Source organism: Fusarium venenatum (genome assembly GCF_020744135.1).
Source record: "Fusarium venenatum strain MPI-CAGE-CH-0201 chromosome Unknown EDB82scaffold_4, whole genome shotgun sequence".
Taxonomy (NCBI): domain Eukaryota; kingdom Fungi; phylum Ascomycota; class Sordariomycetes; order Hypocreales; family Nectriaceae; genus Fusarium; species Fusarium venenatum.
The window spans coordinates 4,548,432-4,571,258 of NW_027072132.1; the positions used below are offsets into that span (position 1 = coordinate 4,548,432).

The 22,827-nt window shown below is 47.6% G+C and overlaps 7 protein-coding genes across 7 annotated transcripts; 2 read left to right on the forward strand and 5 right to left on the reverse strand.

The window, feature by feature from the left end:
• Positions 1-33: 33 nt before the first annotated feature.
• EDB82DRAFT_579929 (uncharacterized protein) lies at positions 34-1,073 on the reverse strand. Its single transcript, XM_025738562.2, has 2 exons — positions 490-1,073; positions 34-425 (listed from the first exon to the last, which is right to left on the reverse strand). Exons 1-2 carry the CDS (start codon positions 677-679, stop codon positions 238-240), a joined length of 378 nt encoding a protein of 125 aa, XP_025593311.1. The 5' UTR covers positions 680-1,073; the 3' UTR covers positions 34-237.
• A 160-nt stretch (positions 1,074-1,233) lies between these two features.
• EDB82DRAFT_328063 (uncharacterized protein) lies at positions 1,234-3,782 on the reverse strand. The gene is made up of 3 exons (XM_025738563.2): positions 2,764-3,782; positions 1,735-2,710; positions 1,234-1,679 (listed from the first exon to the last, which is right to left on the reverse strand). Exons 1-3 carry the CDS (start codon positions 3,418-3,420, stop codon positions 1,369-1,371), a joined length of 1,944 nt encoding a protein of 647 aa, XP_025593312.2. The 5' UTR covers positions 3,421-3,782; the 3' UTR covers positions 1,234-1,368.
• Positions 3,783-4,189: 407 nt separating this feature from the next.
• EDB82DRAFT_515555 (ClpP/crotonase-like domain-containing protein) lies at positions 4,190-5,595 on the forward strand. The gene is made up of 2 exons (XM_025738565.2): positions 4,190-4,644; positions 4,699-5,595. Exons 1-2 carry the CDS (start codon positions 4,262-4,264, stop codon positions 5,273-5,275), a joined length of 960 nt encoding a protein of 319 aa, XP_025593313.1. The 5' UTR covers positions 4,190-4,261; the 3' UTR covers positions 5,276-5,595.
• Positions 5,596-5,680: 85 nt separating this feature from the next.
• On the reverse strand, positions 5,681-10,591 carry EDB82DRAFT_579932 (uncharacterized protein; the record flags this gene model as incomplete). Its single annotated transcript, XM_025738567.2, has 5 exons — positions 10,192-10,591; positions 8,656-10,139; positions 8,213-8,600; positions 6,398-8,151; positions 5,681-6,340 (listed from the first exon to the last, which is right to left on the reverse strand). The coding sequence occupies exons 1-5, from the start codon at positions 10,301-10,303 to the stop codon at positions 5,681-5,683; spliced, it is 4,398 nt and encodes a 1,465-aa protein (XP_025593315.2). The 5' UTR covers positions 10,304-10,591.
• A 1,620-nt stretch (positions 10,592-12,211) lies between these two features.
• On the forward strand, positions 12,212-16,073 carry EDB82DRAFT_530036 (uncharacterized protein; the record flags this gene model as incomplete). Its single annotated transcript, XM_065609215.1, has 3 exons — positions 12,212-12,738; positions 12,792-14,311; positions 14,374-16,073. 3 exons carry the CDS (start codon positions 12,212-12,214, stop codon positions 16,071-16,073), a joined length of 3,747 nt encoding a protein of 1,248 aa, XP_065463433.1.
• A 394-nt stretch (positions 16,074-16,467) lies between these two features.
• EDB82DRAFT_328160 (uncharacterized protein) lies at positions 16,468-17,944 on the reverse strand. The gene has a single exon (XM_025738569.2). The coding sequence runs from the start codon at positions 17,784-17,786 to the stop codon at positions 16,569-16,571; it is 1,218 nt and encodes a 405-aa protein (XP_025593317.2). The 5' UTR covers positions 17,787-17,944; the 3' UTR covers positions 16,468-16,568.
• A 3,558-nt stretch (positions 17,945-21,502) lies between these two features.
• Positions 21,503-22,171, reverse strand: EDB82DRAFT_480662 (Butirosin biosynthesis, BtrG-like protein; the record flags this gene model as incomplete). The annotated part of the gene is made up of 3 exons (XM_025738570.2): positions 21,503-22,024; positions 22,074-22,081; positions 22,141-22,171. The coding sequence occupies 3 exons, from the start codon at positions 22,169-22,171 to the stop codon at positions 21,503-21,505; spliced, it is 561 nt and encodes a 186-aa protein (XP_025593318.2).
• Positions 22,172-22,827: the final 656 nt, after the last annotated feature.

Below are 22,827 nucleotides of genomic sequence, written 5' to 3' on the forward strand. Positions count from 1 at the left end.
AAAGCTTCATAAGAGTGTATGTCGAGCTCTGAAGACTCAATGTCTCACTGGAATATTCTGTCACCACGAAAGAAATGTCGTTTGGGAAGTAATGCCCAATGAAAAAAAAATTAATGCATTAAGATTGATCCCTTAACCGTATGATGCATGGCTTGTAATCGTACAACAGACCGTCGTTGGGTCTGACATTCATTATTCCCCCCATCTCGATCTTGACAAGCTTCAGCGTTTCTTCGCTTACAACTTGTGCTTAGCTTCCTCAGCGGCACCCTTTGCCTTGCCCTTGGCCTGCTCAGCAGCACCCTTGGCCTCGCCCTTGAGCTCCTCTGTCTTGCCAGCGGCCTCACCCTTCAGCTCTTGAGCCTTGGCAGCAGCCTCTCCCTTGAGCTCCTGGGCCTTTCCGGTAACATTGGCAGCGGCCTCCTCTGGAAACAATTGTTAGCAATCAAGTTCTTTTGATACAGTGAATCGATGTTTGGAGAAACTTACCCCCAGCCTCAATGCCGTCAACAATCTTGTCGCTCACAACGCGGTCGACCTTTTTGGCAGTGTCCTTGACAGCATCGGTAGCAGTTCGCTGCAGGGCGAAGCTAGTGGTGAATGTTCGGGGAGCTTGGAAAGCAATGACGCGAGGAGCGAGAGCCGCACGGCGGATGACGTTCTTGGTGAGGAAAGACATGGTTTTAATGGGTTGTTTTGTTGGTGGTGACAGGTTGGGTTCGATTGATTGGGAGAGAGAGAAATAGTAGTCAATTGAGGAAACTGAATATGAGTAGAATGAACAGTTGGAAGGAGAAAAGGAAAGCTCTCGTAACTTATGTTCTGACGCTGAGAGCTTGTCATGGCTGCATGATGTCACTCGCGGGGAAGGAGCTACCTGTTGCGGTGCGACCAAGCACGTGAAGGGAGTAATGATGACGCAGTGAGGCTTGAAGAAATGGGGGGAAAGTGCTCATGTCGGAAGGAGCTTGCCTGTTTTCTACTTGAATGTTTAATCTCATCATCGAGATATTCTGCAGGCGATCGCTGAGCTTTGGTGGGGAAAGTAAGTTTACACTCAAATGGCTGAGTGTTAGTGCAAATGGCAGGTAACATCATGATGTACCTTCCTTCAATTGAGTTTAATAGAGATCACCAGGTACCCCTTACCTACCCGGGAAGTAGTCGAGTGAAACCCAATCTCAACTGAACACCATCTTTTGTTAGATTTAATGTGTTATCCGATAATGGAGAAGGCTTCATATCAAGATTATATACTGCAAAGCTCCAAGTCTAACAAAAACCTCAATATTTCTATGTACAGCAACGTGTCATAACTCATCATTCAATCGTTATCATAACGAATGCAAAATATTGTTGATCATCATCTCATGAACCCTTCTTCATACTGCTCTGAGACCACATCTCGTCAGGTGTCGCGACGCTTCTTTCTCCTTCTATTACCTCTTCCCGTTGAAGCTCACGACCGAGACTCCCCAGTTGCAAAGTGTCAGATGCTCGAATCCTAAATTCTTGTCTTTCAGGTCGTGGTAGTGGGCCATCACATTTGTCGTCAGTCTCGTTGTCATCATCGATAACGCATTCATCTGCAGATGTCCCCACTCGACCGTTTATAACGTTGTCGATGCGCAACCTTGGTGGACCCGAGTTAAGCCTCATGCCGTTCTTGGGAGGTCCAGCTGCATGTAGTCAGTAAAAACGACAACTTGGAAAAGTTCATGACTTGATACTCACACAGCAAGAGATCAAACAATTTGACGATGACGGGTCCCCATACAGTGACCGCGATGATCTGTCCATATGACCACCTGTTGGCTGCAAAGCTCTCCGCATTGATGACTTTTGTGAGAGAAATCATATACAGAATGTTAATAACAAGATACGCAACTTCGAGAATACGCCAGAACCATATTTTTACAAAAAGCCCTCGTCTCTGTTTGCCCCAGCGAGGCCATCGACCAAGGCGATACGACCCAAATTGGACGTGCTTGGTGAGGTGATGCTTCCGAAGTGTCCAAGCCAGTTGATCAGCCACCAATGCTACGATGGCAATGGTATCAAGAATGAGAAAAGTCATCTTGTATAGCAGAGGATGAGGAAAGAAGCTGAACCCCTGCCCGTCGATGCCTTGCGTTGCAGCACAATAGGTTCTCGGACTTGGGTTGAAGCCGCATGCTTCGATTTCATTTTGGCCTTTGAACAGGGCAAATGCATCCTTGAAATAAATCTTTTGCGACGTTGCCACAATGGCGAGAAGATACTCCATAAAGAAGCCTAGGAATGTGTGCCAGTTGCGAATTCCTTCACCATGAAGGCAAATCTGGACAAGGAACATGGGCAGAATGCCATTCTGACTGACATGAAAGGCAATGGCACCATTCACGACAATTTCGCCCCAGAAAGTACCCTCTTGAGAGTTGACAACAATAGCAAGAATGGATGCAATTTGCACAGCAAAGACGAACCAACATTGGGCTTCTTGAAATTCGACCAATGTGGTTGCGATGGCTATGCTTGTACGTGACAAGCCACCGGAGTCGCGCCAGATCATACTCTCAATCCGGGTCAGGCTGCGCTTCAGACGATAAGGCTTGGGCTCTGATTTGCGGCGACTGGTATCTTGTGTGATGGTAACCCAAAGAGTGAAACCTTTGAGAAGCAAGTACAGAGTCGCAGCAAAGCATACTTGAAGAACGTATGAGATGAGAACCTACATACCTTGGCGTTAGCATAGGGTTAACAATAGGGGCTACTTTGACATACACCTGGACCAAAGATATCTGGGTTGACTTCGGCTGGTAATTCGGGACAAAACTCATCCAAGGCCTCAAATATTTCCTCAGGGGTTGATTCACCGTATGAGAGGCGATCAATCGATCGGTTGCAAGGTTTGCTCAGGCCATCATTCTCGCACGCATCCTGGGCACAAGCAATGAGAGACCTGAGCACTGGTCGTCCGTCAAAGTCGGCCAAAGAACCAGAGCCCATCACAGCACTGGCATTTCGTTCCGTCTCTTCGCTGACATAGTAAGGCCCCGACTCCTGAGTCCAATGTGCTGCTGCAGCCAAGGCAGCACAGTTGTAGAATGTTTCCAGTGAGCTGAAGAACAGGTTCGAGCTGTTGCATGCGCGCGTGCAGTCGGCTACGCCGTCAATCAGGCATCCGGAATTGAATAAAATTATCTCTTGACCTCCATCTAGGTTGGTGGCGAAGAGTTCTTTGAAGGTGAGTCCTGAATCGACATCATCGGAACCTGAGCCGAGACCGGCAATGTCGAGGAAGGGGAAGAAATCCGAGGTGCCGTCGATACTTCTACGAACAAGAACGGTGAGAGGCGTGTCAGAGGCTGTAGTTGAAGGTAATGATGACCAGGCGGCTGAAGTTGTCGTTAACGATTGCACAACGGGCGTTGATGCCATTGCGAAAAACGTTAGTCAGCCCGGTATATTGGTCCTCCACGTAAACTACTAGCAGCGTCGGAGATGCGAGCCCATTCTTTTAGGCGGTCTCTTTGCTTATATCCCTTGATGTGACATGACAAGCCACGTCTTTTATAAAATAGGAAATCGGAAGATCAAGGAAAAAAGAAGGGGGAAAGAGAAATAGATCTACAGAAAGTTGGAGGAGGCTGAAGAAAGAGAGGATCCAACTCAATGGGGTCGCTGGCTAGGATATGCACTCACTAGTCCATCCTCTGCAGGCTTGGCACGTTTTCCTGAAAAGGCAATTGTGAAGCTTGTTTTGGTGGCTTAGTGAGCTTATTAGCTTACTGTAGTGGTAAGATTATTGACTATTAGTATATAGATGGCTCTTGGGGGTTTCAATGACTTGGTTGTACAAAGTGACTGAGAAAAGTGAAGGAATATCGTTGTTTGGATATAACCAAAGCCGTTGTCGAATCAAGTTCTATCTGACCGTCACTTCATTCATGTCAAAATGTGGAACTTGGACCAACTCATCACCTCCACCAAAGATACTACATTGATACCGCCTTAACAACAACAAGGTTATCTATTTCCGATAGACGGAGAGCAAGTGATCGAGTCGAGTATGTGCCTAGTAGATGTATGAAGAGTTAAAGATAGAGGTGGAATTAAACATAAAATATCCGTGCCTCCTCTTATCGGTTATCGGCTTAACATTATGAACCGACACCAGCCGACGTCATTGTTCCTCGGCTTCCTAAGACTAGGTTATAGATATCTACAATCAAACTCATACCTCTGTCAATATTGTCACAACCCAATTAAACCATACAAAATGCCTCCCCGTCTCTCTCAACCCGTAATAACCCTCCGCGTCCTCCGACGTTACTACTCTTCAGCTACCACTGAACCTCTCATCCGCGTAACAAACCTCCCCGCGCCCAACACCGGACACATTCGCATTCTCGAATTGAACCGTCCGTCAGCTCGAAATGCCATCTCAAAAGCTCTCCTAGCAAACTTGCGCGCCGAGATTGATGATTTGCATAGCCAGTATGGACCCAATGGCGAGGAATTGCCTCCTCCGCAGCGCTTTGGTGGTGCTGCTGGTGTAGATGAGAAGGGCCCCACGAGAGCTGTTGTCCTGGCTAGTGCTGTTGACACATCTTTTTGCGCCGGTGCAGATCTCAAGGAGCGCAAGGGATTTACTCCCGGAGAGTAGGTATACCTCTCGTCACCCACTGAGGACTTTGTACTAATCACTCTCTGCAGAACCGCCGAGTTTCTTACAAACCTTCGCAATACATTTACATCTCTCTCCAACCTCCCCATCCCGACAATCTCAGCCATTTCCTCCGTCGCACTCGGCGGTGGCCTCGAGCTCGCCCTTTCCACTCACTTCCGAGTCCTCAGCTCCAACGCAACAGTCGGTCTTCCCGAGACACGTCTCGGCATCATCCCTGGCGCTGGCGGCACCCATCGTCTACCCGCCCTCATCGGCCTGTCTCGCGCCCGCGATCTGATCCTCACTGGCCGTCGAGTAGGGGCTCCAGAGGCTTACTTCCTAGGTATCGCAGATCGCCTTGTAGAAGTTGTGCCAGAGGATGAACGCGACGGCTCTGCTGTTCTCAGTGAGGCGAGAAAGGCGGCTTTGAGCGAGGCTGTAAGACTAGCACAGGAGATCTGCGAGGGAGGGCCCATTGGTGTGAGAGCAGGACTTCAGGCTGTCGCATGGGCAAGGGAAGAGGTGGAAAATAAGATGTATGAAAGAGTAGTAAACTCTGAGGACAGGAATGAGGCGCTCAAGGCATTCGGGGAGAAGAGAAAACCTATCTTCACAGGCCGATAGAGCTTGTCTATCTGTGGGTATTTCTTATCAAGTTAATACAACCATTTCAAAGCCATGCTCCAGGCCCTGTGACTTCTAAGGGGCCGCAGAAAACTTGAGACGCGGGCTCATGTCATCTTAGCCCAGGGACCACCAGAAATATAAGAGACGAAAATAGTTTGTCAGCTTAGGCCATTTAGACCATACTTCTTAGGCTGTTTATTTTTGCCCTAAGACTTAGGAGGTCAGATTTCCTGCTGCCTACTAGCCTAGGTACCTAGGCTTTAAAGTCGACAGTTGATATTTACCTACGAGCATACCACTCTTAGCCACGCTTAGGTATTCATATGAATGCGACAATGTTATTCTATTCATAAAAGACTGACGCTCGGTGCTATCTGTACGAGTCTAATCTGGGTATAGTGCTCATGACTTCCGGTTTGCTTCTCGGATATAATCAACCATCCCCCGAAGTTTTCGTTTTTTCTTGGTGGTCTTTTCGTTTTCGCCATTTTGGTGCTTGAAATCGAGAAGACCCGCTAAACGAGGAAATTCGCCAGTTTTGTGCATCATCGGTTCCTTAGCAACATCTATGGTTAGGCTATCGGCCGCTGCCATAGTGTCGGATTCATCAAGTTCGTACTTGTTGCATTCACTCGTGTACTCGGCGATGTTCATGAGTACCTGAACAGCAAGCGCCCGCTTTTCATCATCAACAGTACTGCATTTGAAAAGTCCTGCGGTGTGGAGAACATTCTGGGCCAAACGAATGACCGATGGTGGGAGAGATGGGACCCTTGGCTTAATCGTGACTTTTGCTCGCTTCGTCCCCGTATGGACCACTATGCTTTCTTCTGTTACCCATTCCCTAGGAGCGTCAGAATCGCCATCGTCCGGGTCAAGGGTATCCTCTAAATAGCAATCTTTATTGGAATCTTGCTGAAAGAATGTTAAGGATTCCATATGCGACTTGTTCATGGCATTCCTCCTTTCTTCATATTGAAGTTGCTGTGTACGCTCCATATCAGCATCGGTGTCGGATAATCGTCGCTTGAGTGTATTTAAACGGCTCTCCGCCTCGGATTTCTAGTCGCTCTGCGAGTAAGGAGGCGGAGGCTCATGGACAACAGCCGAGGTCTTAACCATATCAGCGCTGCTAATCTGGGTGTCTCCATCGGCATCTTTAGGCTGCAACACCTCGCCTAAAGATGGTAACGCCTCGCCTAAAGATGGCAACGGGCGTCGACGCCGGGGTACATCAACATACTTCTCCTTGTCCTCGTCATGGACGTAGCAAAGGAAGTAAGGTTCGCCACTGGAGCTCAATGTTTTCAGAACTTCTTCGGTGCTGTGTTTGACCTCAACGTTCGAATCGTTGTATTTGCGCCACACATTTCGTTCAAAGTCATAAATCCACACCCAGTAGTGCCCAGACCTGAGACTACCCCTGTGGCAAATGACAGCGTGGAGACGGTAGGGATTGCTCTTGAGCCCGGCGTAGTACTTCTCTAGACCTTCTGTTGTCTCCCTTAGCTCGGATTCCATTTGCTCTAGAATGGCGGCTTCAGTTGCTTTGATGCCTTGCGGCATCTCAGGCTGTTCGACTTCAGAAGCTGTAGGTTTATTGGGTCGGTTGACCACCAGGAAATCATCATCTACCGGGCCATCAAAATTCCAGGACTCTTCCCCAATCTCCTCCTCATCTACCATTGTGACATCATCTGTGGTAGTCGTGTTTCTATCATCTGATTTCCCTTCTTGAAAAAAAGATTCCAGAAAGGGGCCTGTTGGACCTATGCTTCCTGCGGCAGCCAAGGAAGCCACGATCTCAGATATGCGATTAGCAGTTGCCCAACTTTGTTTCCGATCTCGGAACGTTGACGAGTCGTGGGGAGCGTCCATATACCGGTCAAGGTACAGCGTCTCAGGAATCTCGACCGGATTGTTGTTCTTGCCATCAACAAGCTGTGAGCGCTGAATAAGGACGTGCAAGACAGGAGGCAGTGTCTTGATGGCTGTATATCTTGATTGCTGGCTTCCTTCGATAGCCTGCTGATCAAAGTTACGGCCGAGTGCATCATATAGTGAGCATGTTCCTCCCTGTGGAGAAGGAAAAGCCGTGATAAACCGATCAAAACTGATTTCCTTCTGATAAACGCTCTCGTCAAACTTTTTGGTATAATTGATCGTTGTAACGAAGAAGGTTTCCATAATAGGTTCCATTTGGATTCCTGTAACATCGTTGATGGATGACGGTCGTATGGCAGCTTGGAGGCGGCTGATGATATTTCCCATGACTTCCTCAACATCTTGTTGGTCTGTACCAGAAGATCTCTCCTGGTGCTCCAGGGCTGTTAGTACCTTCTGGTCAATTGTTTGGGGATCCTCGGCATCTATCATCTTGGCATCAGGAGACTGATCCTCGTTGGAAACACCATTGGTCTCCTTCTCGGAGACTTCGATAAATTCATCGGCTTGGTGGTTTGGCCGGCTGATTTCAACCACATCATCATCCTGTCCGACTTCCATAATGGTGTCAGTCATTTGATTGCCTTTGTTGGTAGGGGAGGCTTCGACTTTGTCATAGGAACGATCGGAATCTTCGACAAGTGTCTGAGAACTAGCGGTACTAGCTGCATCGTTCGGGTCTAGATCGTCTTTGACGGACACAGTAGCCATTTCCACATCTTCTGAATCCTTAACTGGAAGGCCTGGGGGTGGCCGTGTAGGAAGTGGCGGTGGTTGGTTTGCGGTGCCCGTTTCAGTGGAAGTGTTAGCAGCTTTGACGAGGGTGTCGGTATCCAGAAGGACAGCATTCGCTAATCTCTGTGAGGGCCTTGTTGCTCTCGTTTCTGATGTTTCAAGCTTGTTGAACAACTCCGAGAGCTCTTGGGCGACTTCTCCTTGTCAGAAAGACTTTCAAACAGTAAAGGTTCTCTTTCAAGAGGCGGTACTCACATGCTTGGGCAACGACAGCTTCCTCACGCTTCATCCGCATCTTGTTGCCACCAAGTAGTCGACCCTCGATTGTCTCATCAGTTAACTCCAGCTTGAAGTCATTATAATTGACAGCAATCTCTCGTACTGGCTTGACAGTGAAGAGGTACTGCAAAAGGCTGTTCAAGTAACACGTATTTCCGATGTTCTCAAGCCCAACGGGAAGATCATAATCGGCAGCTTGGTCTAGACTACTGGATGTAAATACGTCAGTAGAGGCTGAAATACCGTTTTGTTGTCGCAACTCGGCAACGATGCTTTTGAGGTCTGTAGAATTTGTGTACTCGACAATTTTGTCCATTGCGTCCAGGTAGGTTGTCTTGGCATCCTTGTCCTTGGCATTTTGGATCTGCTCACATGGTCAAAAATCAAAGTTCAACAAGAAGCATGGGACTGTCTCTTACCTTGTTCTTGATACTGTCGAGAGTATCAGAGTCGAAGCTTGCATCGCTCAATCCGAGTATCTCTTTAGCGGTGGTCAAGGAAAATCCTCCCACGTATTCTGCCATCAAAAGGTTTTTGTAGGCTTCGTCGCTGGACGTATTAGAAACCAGCATCAACATGCCTCGTGCAGAAGTAGCATTGCTGGGATATTGTGCCACCGTGCGTCGATACGCCAGCACTATTGAATCAGCATTGTGGTTATTTGGTGGCTGCAGCCCGAAGAAAAGCAAAGCTTGGTTTATCACTTCCGTATCCTCATCGTTGGTTTGTGTTGGAGCCTGACTTTCGTAAACTGAGGATTGCATGACGGCGTAGTGGCTGAAGTCCTCATCGTTCAGGTCGTTGGCAATTTGTCCGAGAGCATCTATCAGTTTCCTTCTCCGCGAGTCTGGCAGCAAATCCCATTGTCTCCTATAAGCATTATCGACAATTTCTTTGGGTTGATTTGGCAAAACGCCCATCAATTTGTAACGGTCGAGGTTGACAAATACATTGGAGCTGGCGTCTGGGACCTCTGAGCAGCCCAGATAGGCGTGTAGGGTGGGAGTACAAAGCTCTGCTGGTTCGCCCCGTTTGTGAATCAAGCACTGCACTTCAGCTCGAACATCCTCGATGTATCCGCGATATGTCCCTATCCGGGTAGCCCCAGACGGTGCGTCAGGAGGAGGAGGAACCACAGGCTTAAACGCCCCTTCATCCACATCATCTTCTCTGATGTCGACTGTTTCCTCAAATTCGAGTTCTTGGAATATCTTAAAGCAGCGGGGACCAAAGAGCACAGCGAATCGCTTGTTACGTTTTGAAATACTTCTAGCACCTTCCTGGGACGTTGCCTCTATCAAGTTTTTGAGGTAGGTGTTGAGATTTAGAGGGGCTTGCATAGCCCAATCATCAGTCGCCGCCATGTAACGTTCCGGGTCATTCTCCTTGGCGATACGCAACTCTTCACGGATCGTATCAGAGTCGAGCAGTAGGTCGATCCACCATAAAGGCATGCGAGGCTTCGAGATATCAAGGGTGACTTGGAATGTGCATGGTGCTGCTGAGCAAGCAAAGTTCTCGCGGGCAACAAGAGGATTGTACTTGCTCCGTTCGGGGAGAAAATCCATTGTGGTTTTTGAGCCAGCCCAGGCAAGGTGATGCCAGGGAAATCTGCCATCTCTTGGAGGCCATTGTGCTTGGCGGGGGTTACAGAGTTCGTCTGTATGATCCTTCTGCCAAGCCAGTTTGAAAACGAAATGGAAATGGCATTCAATACACACTGATGACAAGGTGCGTGTGTCTGAGGTGGTATAGCTCTGGTTGCCATTTATGATCAGTCGATGGGCGTGATTTTGCCATTGGTAAGGAACGTCCAGGTCCGCTTGTTGTGCTCGTCGAAAGATGTCGCATGTAGTGAAGTTGTTGTTCAGAAGTTCATATATCCACCTTGAGGGATGGCATCCTGATCACTTTAGTGAATGAACCTCTTTCCTTTGTCCCAATCACAAACATACCTTCCAAGGACTTGTCGTGTATCTCGCCTTTGAACTGCGTCCAGTTTTGTGATACATTGGGGAGTTCTGTGCCAGGCAACGCTCCGTAAGTATCATTATCTGGGGCGGCCATGATGCGAAGGATATGTGTTCTTTCTCAAGCAAAATATGTTGGCGTTGAAACGCGATGGAGTGGGATCTGGGACTGCGGGGTGTCTGGGTATAGTGGCCGATTCGATCGGTCAAGAGCTGGAGCTTGACTTGGTGGTAAATGGTGAAATCGAGCGGGTCTCTCGAGCTTGGCGGTTTATTTGACCATAGTCTCAGGTTTCGGAATTATAAAGATGAAAATACGGCGAATAAACAACTATACGCCTGCCTTTTTGACGATATTCAACGTTATGATATTGCTAGTAGTTACTAAGAGCGATGGAGGATGGAGGGACGACAGTGACGCATGCTCTCACGTATGGTCTGGGCGTCAAAGCTGCTGAGTCAGCATTATGTCAAGTTTACACAAACAGGAGGCCTAAAGAAATTGTATTACAGCCAGATTGCAGGTAACATGGAATTGAGTACTATCCCCCTGTAGTGAAAAATTTGTCCTTCTTTAGGGCAGAGAAATAAGTACTTAAAGTCTGATCTAATAGCATAAACTGACCGACTAATTTCGTCTCTTATGCTCCTAGCGGCCAAGTTTTCTACGTAATACCCTGAGGCTATACCTAGGTAAATACTGTGGTTCAGTTGCAACTGCCAAAACGATTGAGGCACTTGTATTAGTTTTATTATTAACTCTTTCTTGCCTGTTCATCTTGTCATTCAATCAAGGGTTGGTTATACTTCAAAGCTTCAAAAAGCGAGTAACGCCTGACAAAGGAGGCAACAAACTCATGATAGTGGCAGAAACTATTTGACCATCAAGGTGCAAACAAAAACTACTAAACACAGCCTTGTCTGGTAGTAGATATTTCGTCTTTCATGCTACTATAATTAAACCCCCAACACGTTTCAATACCTTAGTTCCGACAAAACTACTTGGTGCTTAGAGGTAAGTAAACACTTGTCACGGCTCAAAAGCAAACATAATGCCTTTGTCGGCAGGGTTCAACTGCTGCAGTCTCTGCTCCTCGCCTATGAGGATGTCACATAACTCTCATCACCAACACAACTTTCTGCATCCCTTGTAAATATCACCAACAACTCCAACATAACGCCATATTCTGGCCAATCGGAACACGTCTTTCCCTGTAGATCGTTCCTCATTTCCCGCGTTACTGCACGGGCACTAAACAGAGGTAAATCGCTGCCCGTAAAAAGCTCAGCGCTTGGGCGGTAAGCGCCCCGTCAAATAGTATCGGCTGGTTAGCCGCCGCCCCTTCTTTAAACTTTCGATATCGAGATTTCCTTGAGATAACGACAGCAAGCAACAGCCGAACTTTCTCAGTTGATTTCAGCAAAAGACGCTTCTGAGAATACAATTGTTTATTTTTTCCAATTTTCTTGTGACTTCAAAACCAAAACTACACAGGGACGGGTTTTTGGCATTGGCCTCTTTGTGCACCGAGACTGCCACGATGTTGTGTTGTCTAGGTCTATGGTGCGGCGCCGACCCAGGATTATCCCTCCAGAACAGAGCGCAGAAACCAAACTATCGAACCCTTATATTGGCTGAGCTTCCGTCCGGCGCTTAATCGAGGCTAATTCTGCAGACTTGGGTCGTATTATATCCTTGATGGCCCAGTTATTCCGGTTTCGTGATGATAAACCATTGACCAACATGCATATTTTCTTTTCCTTAACAGACCATCTCGTACTTTACTAAGGAAAATGTTTACTCGCTGTCTCTAGATCTGTTGGTCCTGATCACTTGCTTAATATGGAAAAGTTCGATGTTCATCGACTGTAGTGGTTTAAACGCGACAGTCGCCCGGCAATCATAAACCTCGACACTTTTTCTTTCATTTCGTTGCCATCACATTTATCCTGTTGTGGGTGGCTGGCCGCTCTTTCCTATATTCTATATTCTTATTTCTTAATAATGTCTAGTTGGGAGACCACAGCCCTTCGGCTGCACAGCAATGTGACTGCCGACTCAACACCCAACTCGGCTCATAAGAGTCTACCACCATTACCAAGGCAAAAGACCAAGACTGGAACTGTTGCGGGCGTGAAGGAAGTTTCTGAAGAAGAGGAATATACCAGGACAAAAGGATGGAAACCACTCTCACTCTCGACGCCGATACTACTTGCTGTAATCATCCTTACGATTCTCCTCGCCGTTGCTGTTGAAACGCTAGCACAACGGAGTGCTTCTCAAGGTGGACTAGCATTATCTCCCTCACTCGAAGATATGCCCGAATACGCCAGGTTTGGATACCTCTATGCTCCAACTATCATCGCCGTGTTGTACAGTATGATATGGAGTTGGATTGATCTTGATGTCAAGCGAATGCAGCCGTGGTTCGAATTGTCAAAACGAGATGGTGTTACCGCTGAGAATTCGCTTTTCCTGGACTACCAGTATGACTTTGTTGGTCTTGTCCCCTTCAAGGCTGCGAAACACAGGTATGGCCTCTTATCTTCCTCCTGTCACTAATCTCTTACATTTGCTTCCCCAGACATTGGCCCGTTTTCTTTGGAGGCACTGCCATGGTAATGGTCTTTTGGCTACTTACTCCCTTACAGAGTGCATTGCTGGGAACAGAAGTTGTCGCTCAGATCGAATCTGTCAATATTGGAATTCGATCACAATTGCTTCCGGTCGAAGACCAAATGTCACGGTTGGATCCCGAGTTTCTGAATCATGGCTATGCTACTGGATGGCTAGGACAGCCATTTCCCCCGTTCATGACCTCCAAATATGCACTGCTCCCCTTCTATGCCGACCACAATCAAACGCTTCCCGGTGTTAAGACTAATTTGACAGCTGAAACAACAAAGTTGTCTACAGAACTGAACTGCTGGCCAGCAGACATATATAATGAATATCAACGACCCGAGACTGGTCGTGAGTTCTTGGATGGGAAAGGCTGCAATGTGACCCTCAACATGCAGACGGGTGCGAACTTTTCCATGTATTATGTCGGGTACTACACAAACCCTTATGCCGACTACTGTTTGGGAAGTCCTTCCTGCCGAACGAAAGACGCCCCTCATCAGTTTCTGGCAGTCTGGGCTCAGAGCAACAGAGTGCCTGGCAAAAGGATTCCGAATTACAATATCACAGGTCTATTCTGTCAGCCGACCTATTATAAGCAACGGGTTCTTGCCAAGGTCAAATCATTAACATATGAGCCAGACACTGATACGATGGAAGCCCTCTCACCCAAGGAAATCCTTACAGACAAGGAGTTTAATTCGACTACATTTGAATACCTTCTTGCCAATGGTGTGACGGAAAACATTCCTGTTAGAGATTACCCTTTCACCACTGTTGTTGAACAGCATCCACGGCTCAATGGGACAGGTTTAGCATTACCTGTTTCTAACATGGTCGGATATGCACTCGCTGGCCGCGACAACCCAACAACAGACTACTCCTCGCCCGATTTTCTTGCAAAGGTTTACAACGAGGCACATCAATACTTGTTTTCTCTTGCAGTCAACCAACTACTTATAAATGAGACAAAGATGGCGAATAAAACAGCTACTGTTGGTTTTGAACTTACGGGCGTTGTGGTCAGCAGGTTGTTTGCTACCTGTGTTGAGTGTTTGCTGGCAGTCGTTGCATTATTCACGGCTTCCATACTGTGGTTGTGCAGAGCTGCCCCAAGCAATTTACCGATGAACCCATCGTCTATTACCAGATATATCGACATCTTTCGAAATAGCCCAGAACTATTGGAATCCTTTTCATCTATGGACAATGCAACTGAGGAGGCCTTGTTCGAAGACTTCCGACAAGACAACGTTCGCCTCCTTCTAGATCCGAAATCAAAGAAAACTGAAGTCTTACTCGACAAATTCATACAGCGCTCATCTGACTCCCAAAATAGGAGTCATGACTCCCCAAAGGGCTATTACGATCCTGTTCGACCCTTGGCCCTGAGACTATGGAGCGGCCTGCTCTTCGTGCTGGCTTTGGTTGGTGCAATAATAGGTCTCTCATATCTCAAACAACAGGAGAAAGCATTAAACGGTAGGTTAACAATATGAACTGAACATAGTCCGAGGGAGTAGACGAAACTAACAGTGATATAGGTTTGCCCCGTCCATCACAAAACTTTGAAGTGCTGCAGCTTTTGGAGAAATATATACCAACAGCATTTGCAACATTGATTGAGCCGTTTTGGGTACTCTTGAATCGTCTTTTGTGTATTTTACAGCCTTTCAGAGATCTCTGGAAGGGAAAGGCCAAGGCTTCCTCGACGATTGATGCTACTTATACTTCAATCCCTCCTCAGCTTGTCCTGTGGAGAGCAGTCAAGTTAAAGCATCTGATACTAGCGCTGGTGTGTGCGATGGCTCTCTTAGCTAACCTTCTTGCTGTTGGCTTGGGTTCTCTATTCAATGAGGCCCCAATGATGGCAGTCTATGCGGAGAACTTGATGCCAGCATATGCAGCCAAGTTCGACAATGACTCAGTCAATGGATTCAGGTCATTCTTAAGCGCAAATTCCATAACGAGTCGTTATTACCAAGATCAGTACTATGTCGCAATGGCCAATATGTCTTCTGGAACCCCTCTTCCACCTTGGGTATCGAAGGACTACTACTTCCATCGACACAAAATCGACTCGTCTCGAAACATACATACAGAGGATGTGTATAATCTCCAAGCTCGCGGCTATGGGTCTAAGGGAAACTGCACCGGCTTGCCTGCAAGGCGGCTCCCAATCCCAAGCGGGGGGAGCTTTGATATAAATGGGGCGTTCGTGAATATCACAGAGGATCTTTGCCCAGATCTAGTCGACTACACTAACCGAGTACTTCGTGAAACGGAAACCAATCGCTCTACTGGTCTTTCAGCTATAGAGTTTACCGGCACTATGGGTGTCACTTCAGGACCTCAAGCGTGTGGGAGATCATTAATACTGGGATGGGGCCGAATGCCCACCGCAGAAGATGCTAACTCAACGCTTGATGCCAGCTTCATGAAATGCCGTCCCATCTTCGAAACAGCAATGTTTAATTTAACGGTGGACAAGGAAGGGCGTGTCATCTCCTACAACAGAACGACCGAGTTGGAGAACACGCTAGACTACCCTGGGTCAGAAGCGCAGTCTGATATTGTCTTTCAAGTCACTAATGATTATTGGAACTATCCCGGAATGCAATATCATAATGATACGAAGATTCGAGATTGGATGAGTTACTTGATCATGCTTTCCACTAATGGGTCTAGGGTCATTGTAGACCCAAAGAGCCCTGTGCCCGACCCTGAAGACCTTCTTCCTTATGTTGAAGACATCTACAGAAGAGTATTTGCGGTTATGCTGAGCCTGAACGAGCAATTGTTCGATCACAGTCAGGAAGAGAACCCTACAGCAGCTATCCGAAGAACACCAGAAACTCGTATATTCATGGAGGACGCCTCTTTTATTATGACAATGACAATTTTGGCCATCAATACGTGTGTGGCTGTGCTATTCTACAGTAGAGCTGTTCCGTCGGTCCTCCCTCGCATGCCTACAACTATTGGCTCTGTCCTGGCATACATCGCTTCCAGTCGGCTTGCCTCTCCTGCTTTCAACCTCGCCCCTGGGAACTCAACGCGAACGTTCAGTTTTGGCAGATATGTCGGACGGGATAAGGATGTACATATCGGTATCGAGATAGACCCTCACGTTGTACCTATCGATCCACAGTCACTCAAACCGAAGGAAAATAGCATCAGTCGCTTGTTCCCCAGGAAAAAGAAATCGCAGAAAGGAAAAGCTTCAGATGGAACGTGGCTTTAAGAAGCACACATTAGATAAACGCAATAGAATGATTCCCATCACTACACCCACGACCAATGGTAACCAAGGGCTCAAAGTTGATCAAATCAAATGTTGCCTATATTGTACTGAACTGAATAAATTCACGATGGGGCAAATAGTCGCTGATGTATGATGTCTACACGTAGCGCACCGTAGCAACACGAGTCCAGCAGATAGATGTAACATGCTCGTATTTTGACAAAGATTTGTTTAAGCCTGGTCTAACCAGTGCCCTAATGATACATCCTCTTCAGGTCTTACAATTAGGCTAATTTACGTTTCAATACAAAATGCAAAACGCATGTAGCGGACAGGAGATATCTTGATATAATTTGATTTCAGACTCCAGAAAGAAGGAGAAGATTTGACTACAGAAAAAGAACAAAGATCACATACCAAACGCCCATACATTCAGAAACCATCTGAATGTCTATATCCTAACCAGCCCTAGAATTTTATATAAAGAAATTGTGTTTAAGCGTGTTGTCGTTGAGAACGACGCATGTTTCTCTCGCCTCGCTTGACAGTCATACTGATGTCGGCGCCTTGTCCAGGGGTGCAATTGACACCGGAGGAAAGTCCTTGAGATGGAGTCCAGGTACCGCTGGCGCAGCGCTGGAAGGATGAACCACCGATACAGTTCCACTCGCCCTCAGTTGTGCAAGCAGTTCCAGCGGCAAACCCACCGCTTCCAAAACCAGAGCCACCGCCGCTGTTATCAGAACCCGAATCAGAGCCCCCATCAGAACCGGAACCTTCGTCAGAACCGTCGTCGGGAGTCTCGGGGGCGGCAGGAGATTCGGGGGCCTGGGTAGCTGAAGGTTGAGAAGCAGCAGGCTGGGACACAGTGATGAAAGCGCCACCAGGGATTTCAGGGGTACCGTTGGAACCATCACCAGAGCCAGGGGCGGGAGCAGAGGTAGTGGCAGGCTGGGTAGGCTGGGCACCGGCGTTGGTAGTAGGAGCCGCAGCGGGGGTGGAAGGCTCAGCATCGCCACCGCCGGAGCCGGAGCCTGAACCAGAGCCTGGCTTCTGGCAACCATCACCCAATGGACCGGTGAGCTTGGACTTCAGCTTACTGACGGACGAGCCAGGGTTGGGGAACTCGAGGTCAGTGTCAGCGAGTGTCTCACACTCGTTGCCAATGTTAGCAACAAACATGTCGGGAAGGGAATCCAAGTAACCCTCAGAACCACCTTGACCCTGAATATTGACCGCGGCACAGTTCATGTACATCTCACGGTTGCCGACGTGGTTGAACCAGGTCCATGCGAGGACGTAGTCACCAGCAGCGAGTTCTTCGGGAATTTTGAAGTCATACTTGTCGGGGTTTTCAGCAGAGGCATTCTCGGGGTAGTTGCCGGCTTGGTTTTTGGCAGGGCATCCACCCTCGATAGAATGGATAACCTTCCAGACAGAGTCCTTGGTTGGGTTCTTGTCGGTGGTGAGGGAGACTTGGCATGAACCTCCACCGTGGACGGCCGACCCGATGAAAGAAAGTTGCTGGGTGCTACCTGCCTTGTAGGTATTGCTAGATGAACCGTCGTTGACTTGGCCCTTGCATGGGAAGTCCGCGCCATTAGCGTCGAGAGGGGCATTGCCTGGGTTTCCGTAAGGCTTGGGGTTGGCCATGAGCATGTGAGCACTGGCGTAGGAAGCCAAAGTGGCAATGGTGAAAGCCTTCGCGAACATTTTGAATGAGGGGGTAAATCTAAACGTTCCGGACGATAGATTTGATGTTCAGGTTGTGAGATTGTCGTCAAGACAGAATCGAGTGATATGGGTATAGGACTGAAGAGTCGTAGCTCGATTGTTGGGTATGTGAATGAAGGGTCGAATTGCACCAGGCAATACGTGAATGTCGTCGAGACAGGTAAAAGGACTAGCCTTTGGAAAGAAAGAAGAAGGAATGGAAGTGTCGTTGAGACAATCTCACTTGAAGGACTGGCTGGAGACTTTTGAAGTCGTTGGTGATAAAAGAGAATGATACGGGGGGAGAGGAGGACGTCTTATATGGACTTCAGTCCACGCAATGGACTGGCTCTCGACGCTTCGAGAGCAGACAGAGAGGCAAGGGGAAATCGCAAGCAGGAGAAACATCCGCGAACGGACATAGCCGCATGCACCTCAGAGGCGATCATGGTGGACCTGAAGTCCCTAAGGTCAGGGAAGCAATAACTTCTAGTCAGCTGGTACAGCCACTCAGAATTCTTCAATGCCCTTGTTGAGCTTTGTTTCGAAGCAAGCGGAGGCATTAGGGCCGCAAGACTAAGAGACGATTTGCAGCAGGCGACCCATGATAGGCTGACGACAATGTTTCAAGACTCATCTGGTCACCAAACAAAAGTGTGAGTGGACTAGACCCATGTAAACCCCAGAGAAAAGACGTGGCTCAAGCCCCTGACTAGCGATTCAAGTGTTTGCAAGGGACCTGTCACTGTCCTGCCTGAAAAAGAAAATCCGTATTATAGAAGGCGACAGCAAGGGACCGTCTGTTGTCTCCCTTGTTCAACTGCAAGGTCATACATATCCTTGCTGCCTTGTTCTTCTTGTTGAAGCGCCTTCTTGTATTACGAGATATTCAGCATAACTTGCAATCGCTATTCAATGCTGTCAGCTTTAGCGTAGGCCGCCCATTGTGGCAAGGGAGCTTAGTCGGTGAAGTAAGGACTGGGAAAAGACTTTGGTGGTTGGGGCGCAAAGGACTCCAGTTGAGCGGCCACCGATAGGGCCCTGTTGAACCGAGTGCTCGGGAAAGTCGTTGGCTGTAACATGGGTATTTGAACAACCTTGCTTCTAACGTCATACTGTGGAGCACAACAGACTTGGATTCTATCCTTTTGCTTTAATGCGTATTGCCATGCCCTCCTGAAAAGTCCTTCTGATTATTTGCTTTGTTTGATCTGTCGCAAGGAGGATTTAGCAATAACATCTGAATATCCATCAAGTCATCTGTCCAAATGATCTGAGCATATTGTCGGAGTCAATGCATTGTTCCGACAGTCATGACATCCCCTGCATAACGATCCGTCGTGCTGGGCCATCCATTACGAACAATCCAGTCCTTGGAAGCGGGGTCCGGATGCCAATCAGGGGGGCAACGACAGGGATATAAGGCTGAGTCACAGGGGTCATGCCAGGCGAAGGTGTCCAAGGGGATTAGTGGCTGAAGAGCCCAGAACCAGTCGGCTGTCGCATTCTTGCCAAGACTTAAACAACTATACAGAATGAGATGAGCCGGCCATCAAGAGGAATCTCGTAAAGAACCAGTGCTGCGCACGGAAACACCGCTTGGTCCAAGTTCTCATGAAGGCTGTGATGAGATAGCTAGTAGCCCATGACCTTGCAAATTGATGCGACTTGAGACCACGGCACAGATCCGGGCAGCGTGGCCCATTATTGGCATCGTATAGGACGTTCTGGAGGCCTGCCTTCTTGAGTAATCCCCTGAACGATCGCCTTCGTATCCAGGGGTGCAGGTGCAGATCTTGAGCAGGGCAGAATCTTTCACGCGTGGTTAAAGAGTAAATATCTCCTGATACTCCTCCTACTTCTTTGGGCTCCGTCTCCGTGTGATAGACTATAACGGCAGGGGGCCGTCCCTTAGGCTTGCGTAGTCTTGTGGACAGTTTTTTTCTTCGTTTTTATTCCCCTCTAGTGAAACTGTACATGTTTCACAACTTGCGTTCACAATGAATAAGAGTTGTGACAAACCAATCACGGGTGAAAGGTTTCATTCAAAAGGTGTAGACACCTTGCATAAATCTAGAACAAAGGCCTCATTATGACTTTTGTTTCTGCAAGGAGGTATCCTCCTCATGTTTCGGACTTTGGTGTTTTATTGTTTTGGTGTTTGAGTGGGGTTGAATTGGTTGAAAAGGCTGGAAAGTCAGACAAGACTGGAAGCGGTAGGCGTCCGGAGGATACCGAGCTCCTTCCATTTACAACGTGGCAACCTGGAAGCAAGAGCCAAGACCAGTTACGGCGATTGATAGGGTGGTTTATTAGTGTCAGTCTATAATAGAGGCTTTCCCAGTGCTTAGATCCTTTTGAGGCCAGTGTAAGATTGGTTGCCGTTCGCATCTGCTACAGAAGATGACCGCTAAATCAAGAACAGCACGATTCGCCTCGTTATTGGACCTGTCTGGCGCATCATGACACTGGCGCCAGGTACAGCTGTTTCTGGATTGGGTGTAAGCAAGATATTGAAGATGTAGAAATATTAGTCCAATTTTTCTAGCTCTAGTTAGTGTCACTGTCACCAATGGCGAGTTCTGTATAGTCGCTGGAATACCTTCACCGACTGCCTGTCTCGATTGGGCTGAGACATTTCTCGTGACTTTGACAACCTGCAGCCTGATCAACATGGAGGCCTGGGGAAGGCCAACTCGAACAAGGGTCGTCGTCTATCGACTATCGGACGAAACACGGCGGAATCTATGGGTCGTATTTTTCAAGGGAAATAATATGGAACCAAGATCAGGACCAGGGTACTGCGAATTTTCCAAGTTCAGACGATCTTCAGCTTGGCCTCGGCCGGGTTTGATATTCCGCTTTAAAGCGCCGACCATATTAATAACTCTCTATCCAATATCCACGCAATGGCCCAATGCTGATCTTATTCAGGATTCTAAGTCGAAACAATACTGAGCAAGGATTCTCATAGCAGCCACGTAACTCTGTGGCGTGGAACTATCTACCGAGAGGAGGATTCTACCTGTTACTCTTGACCCAAGCTTTAACTGACATTAGCCCGACAGAACCACTGCGAACTCTCAGCCACATTTCACATATATTACTGCTTGTCAAAACTTTACAACATTGGCCCAAGTTAGTCTATCCGATTAGATAATTGCTTACTTCGACTAACAATAAAAAATATTCCTTCATATTCCTTTTACCTGAAGGATTTGTTGTTGCAGTGTTTCGTCAACAGGCACGTTCAATGCAACGAGAGCTTTAATTCCTCATCGAATTCATGACCAATATACTAAAATTAACCTTGACATTCCAGCTCTTATTCGTCGCCTTCATGGTTCATGTCATCTCATCAATAACTTCAGCCAATGTGCAGTTGACGCGATCCTGATTTCTGGGACGTCTTAACCGCCGATGAATTGACCTGTCCAAGACTCTGACAATATGACCTGGACATTAGCTACACTGCTGCGTTGTCTCTCTTTTTTTTACGGGCCTGGGCGCTTGCACTGGTTTGGAGGATAATCATTTGTCTATTTCATCCCCGTAGGGCTGTTGTCTATGAGGCCCACTGGTATTGCATTCGTGAACCATTCTGTCGGTTCAATATCGTGACATCCTCTCACCGCCACCACCTCAAGTCTTATCATGCTGCAACCAAATAAGCGACCGGCTGCTGACATTTGTAAGGCGCTTGCAGAAACAGGCGTCTACCTCCAAGCCGTCATTGGCAGCTCATTCAGACTTCTACAGTATTCATCATCAGTATTGAGCACGTATATGAATATGGTATGGGTTGACTTGCATTCATCGAAAGCCAATCCACCCCGGGTCCAGTTCCGCATTTTGGTCTTTCGAAACTCCTCAAAGTCCCATTCGCGCTTCTCAAGGTAGTTGGGTGAGTTGAAAACGTAGACGGTCGTTTCCTTGGTTTCGCCCTTGTCGCTGGCAGTGCCGTCTTTGTTGAGCAATTTGACTTTGACCTTTTCCTTATCATACTCAGACCCCTCGAACGTGTCAAGCTTGCTCATATTGGCATCAGTGAGACCAGTCGCATAAACCCCACGAACACTGTGGCCCTTCTCAGCCACAACGCCAGGATAATCGGCATGTCGAACCCGGTGGCGACAGTAACCCTCGAGAATTGCGGGAGTGAATGTGTGCATATCCTTGATGGCCTGGTGAGGGTTGTTGTGGCCGTAGCAAACGGTGAAGAAGACCTCGGGGGCCATCTATCATGACATGTTAGAATGCCACCGACAATGTCACGCATCAACATACCAAAGTCCCTGCCATTTGGCATTAGCATACATACTTCTCACAGCTACAGTACATGCACCCAACTTACCGTAGAAAAAAGCTGTGTAGTCACCACTCATCGTATCAGAAGTTTCTTATTGAACAAAGAGAGGCTGTTGTTAGATGAGTTATGTAGTTGATGACCTGGACTTTGTCAGTGAATCGTCCGCCGCACTAATGTGCCTACCCTATTCTTGTACGCTCGGGCTAGGATGCCCGTAAATGGCAGGGACAGCAATCAGTGGGGCGATCAGCAATCATGACAGGTACGCAATTTGATATATGCTGTGATTGATGCAGGTTAGTACTTAGGCAATAAAAAAACACCTAGGTAGGAGGTATATTGAATGTGTTTGAGTCCATGAGTTACACCTTAAAAAAAGGCCAATTGCCTGTAGCCTTCTGCAAGTGTTTCTCCATCAAATATACATCTGGAACTACTTGTGGCTTCTGGTGCCACTGTCAGTAATTTCGGGGGGAAGGGGAAATAACGTTAAGCCGGTAGTTCTCAATTCAACGCCATTCAACCTTCTTGTAGACACCTATTCATTGCAAATGAATATCTTTACCGTGATATGTAAGTGATACACTCTTTGGACTTCGTCGCTGAGCAGAAGCAGATAAGATAAATGATTAGATAACAAGGTCATAGAGGCTCGACTTGGGAGCAGCATTGTATGCAATTGGCTATTCATCATACGCTAATGCCGGTAAAACTTTAATACGGTCTTAGCGT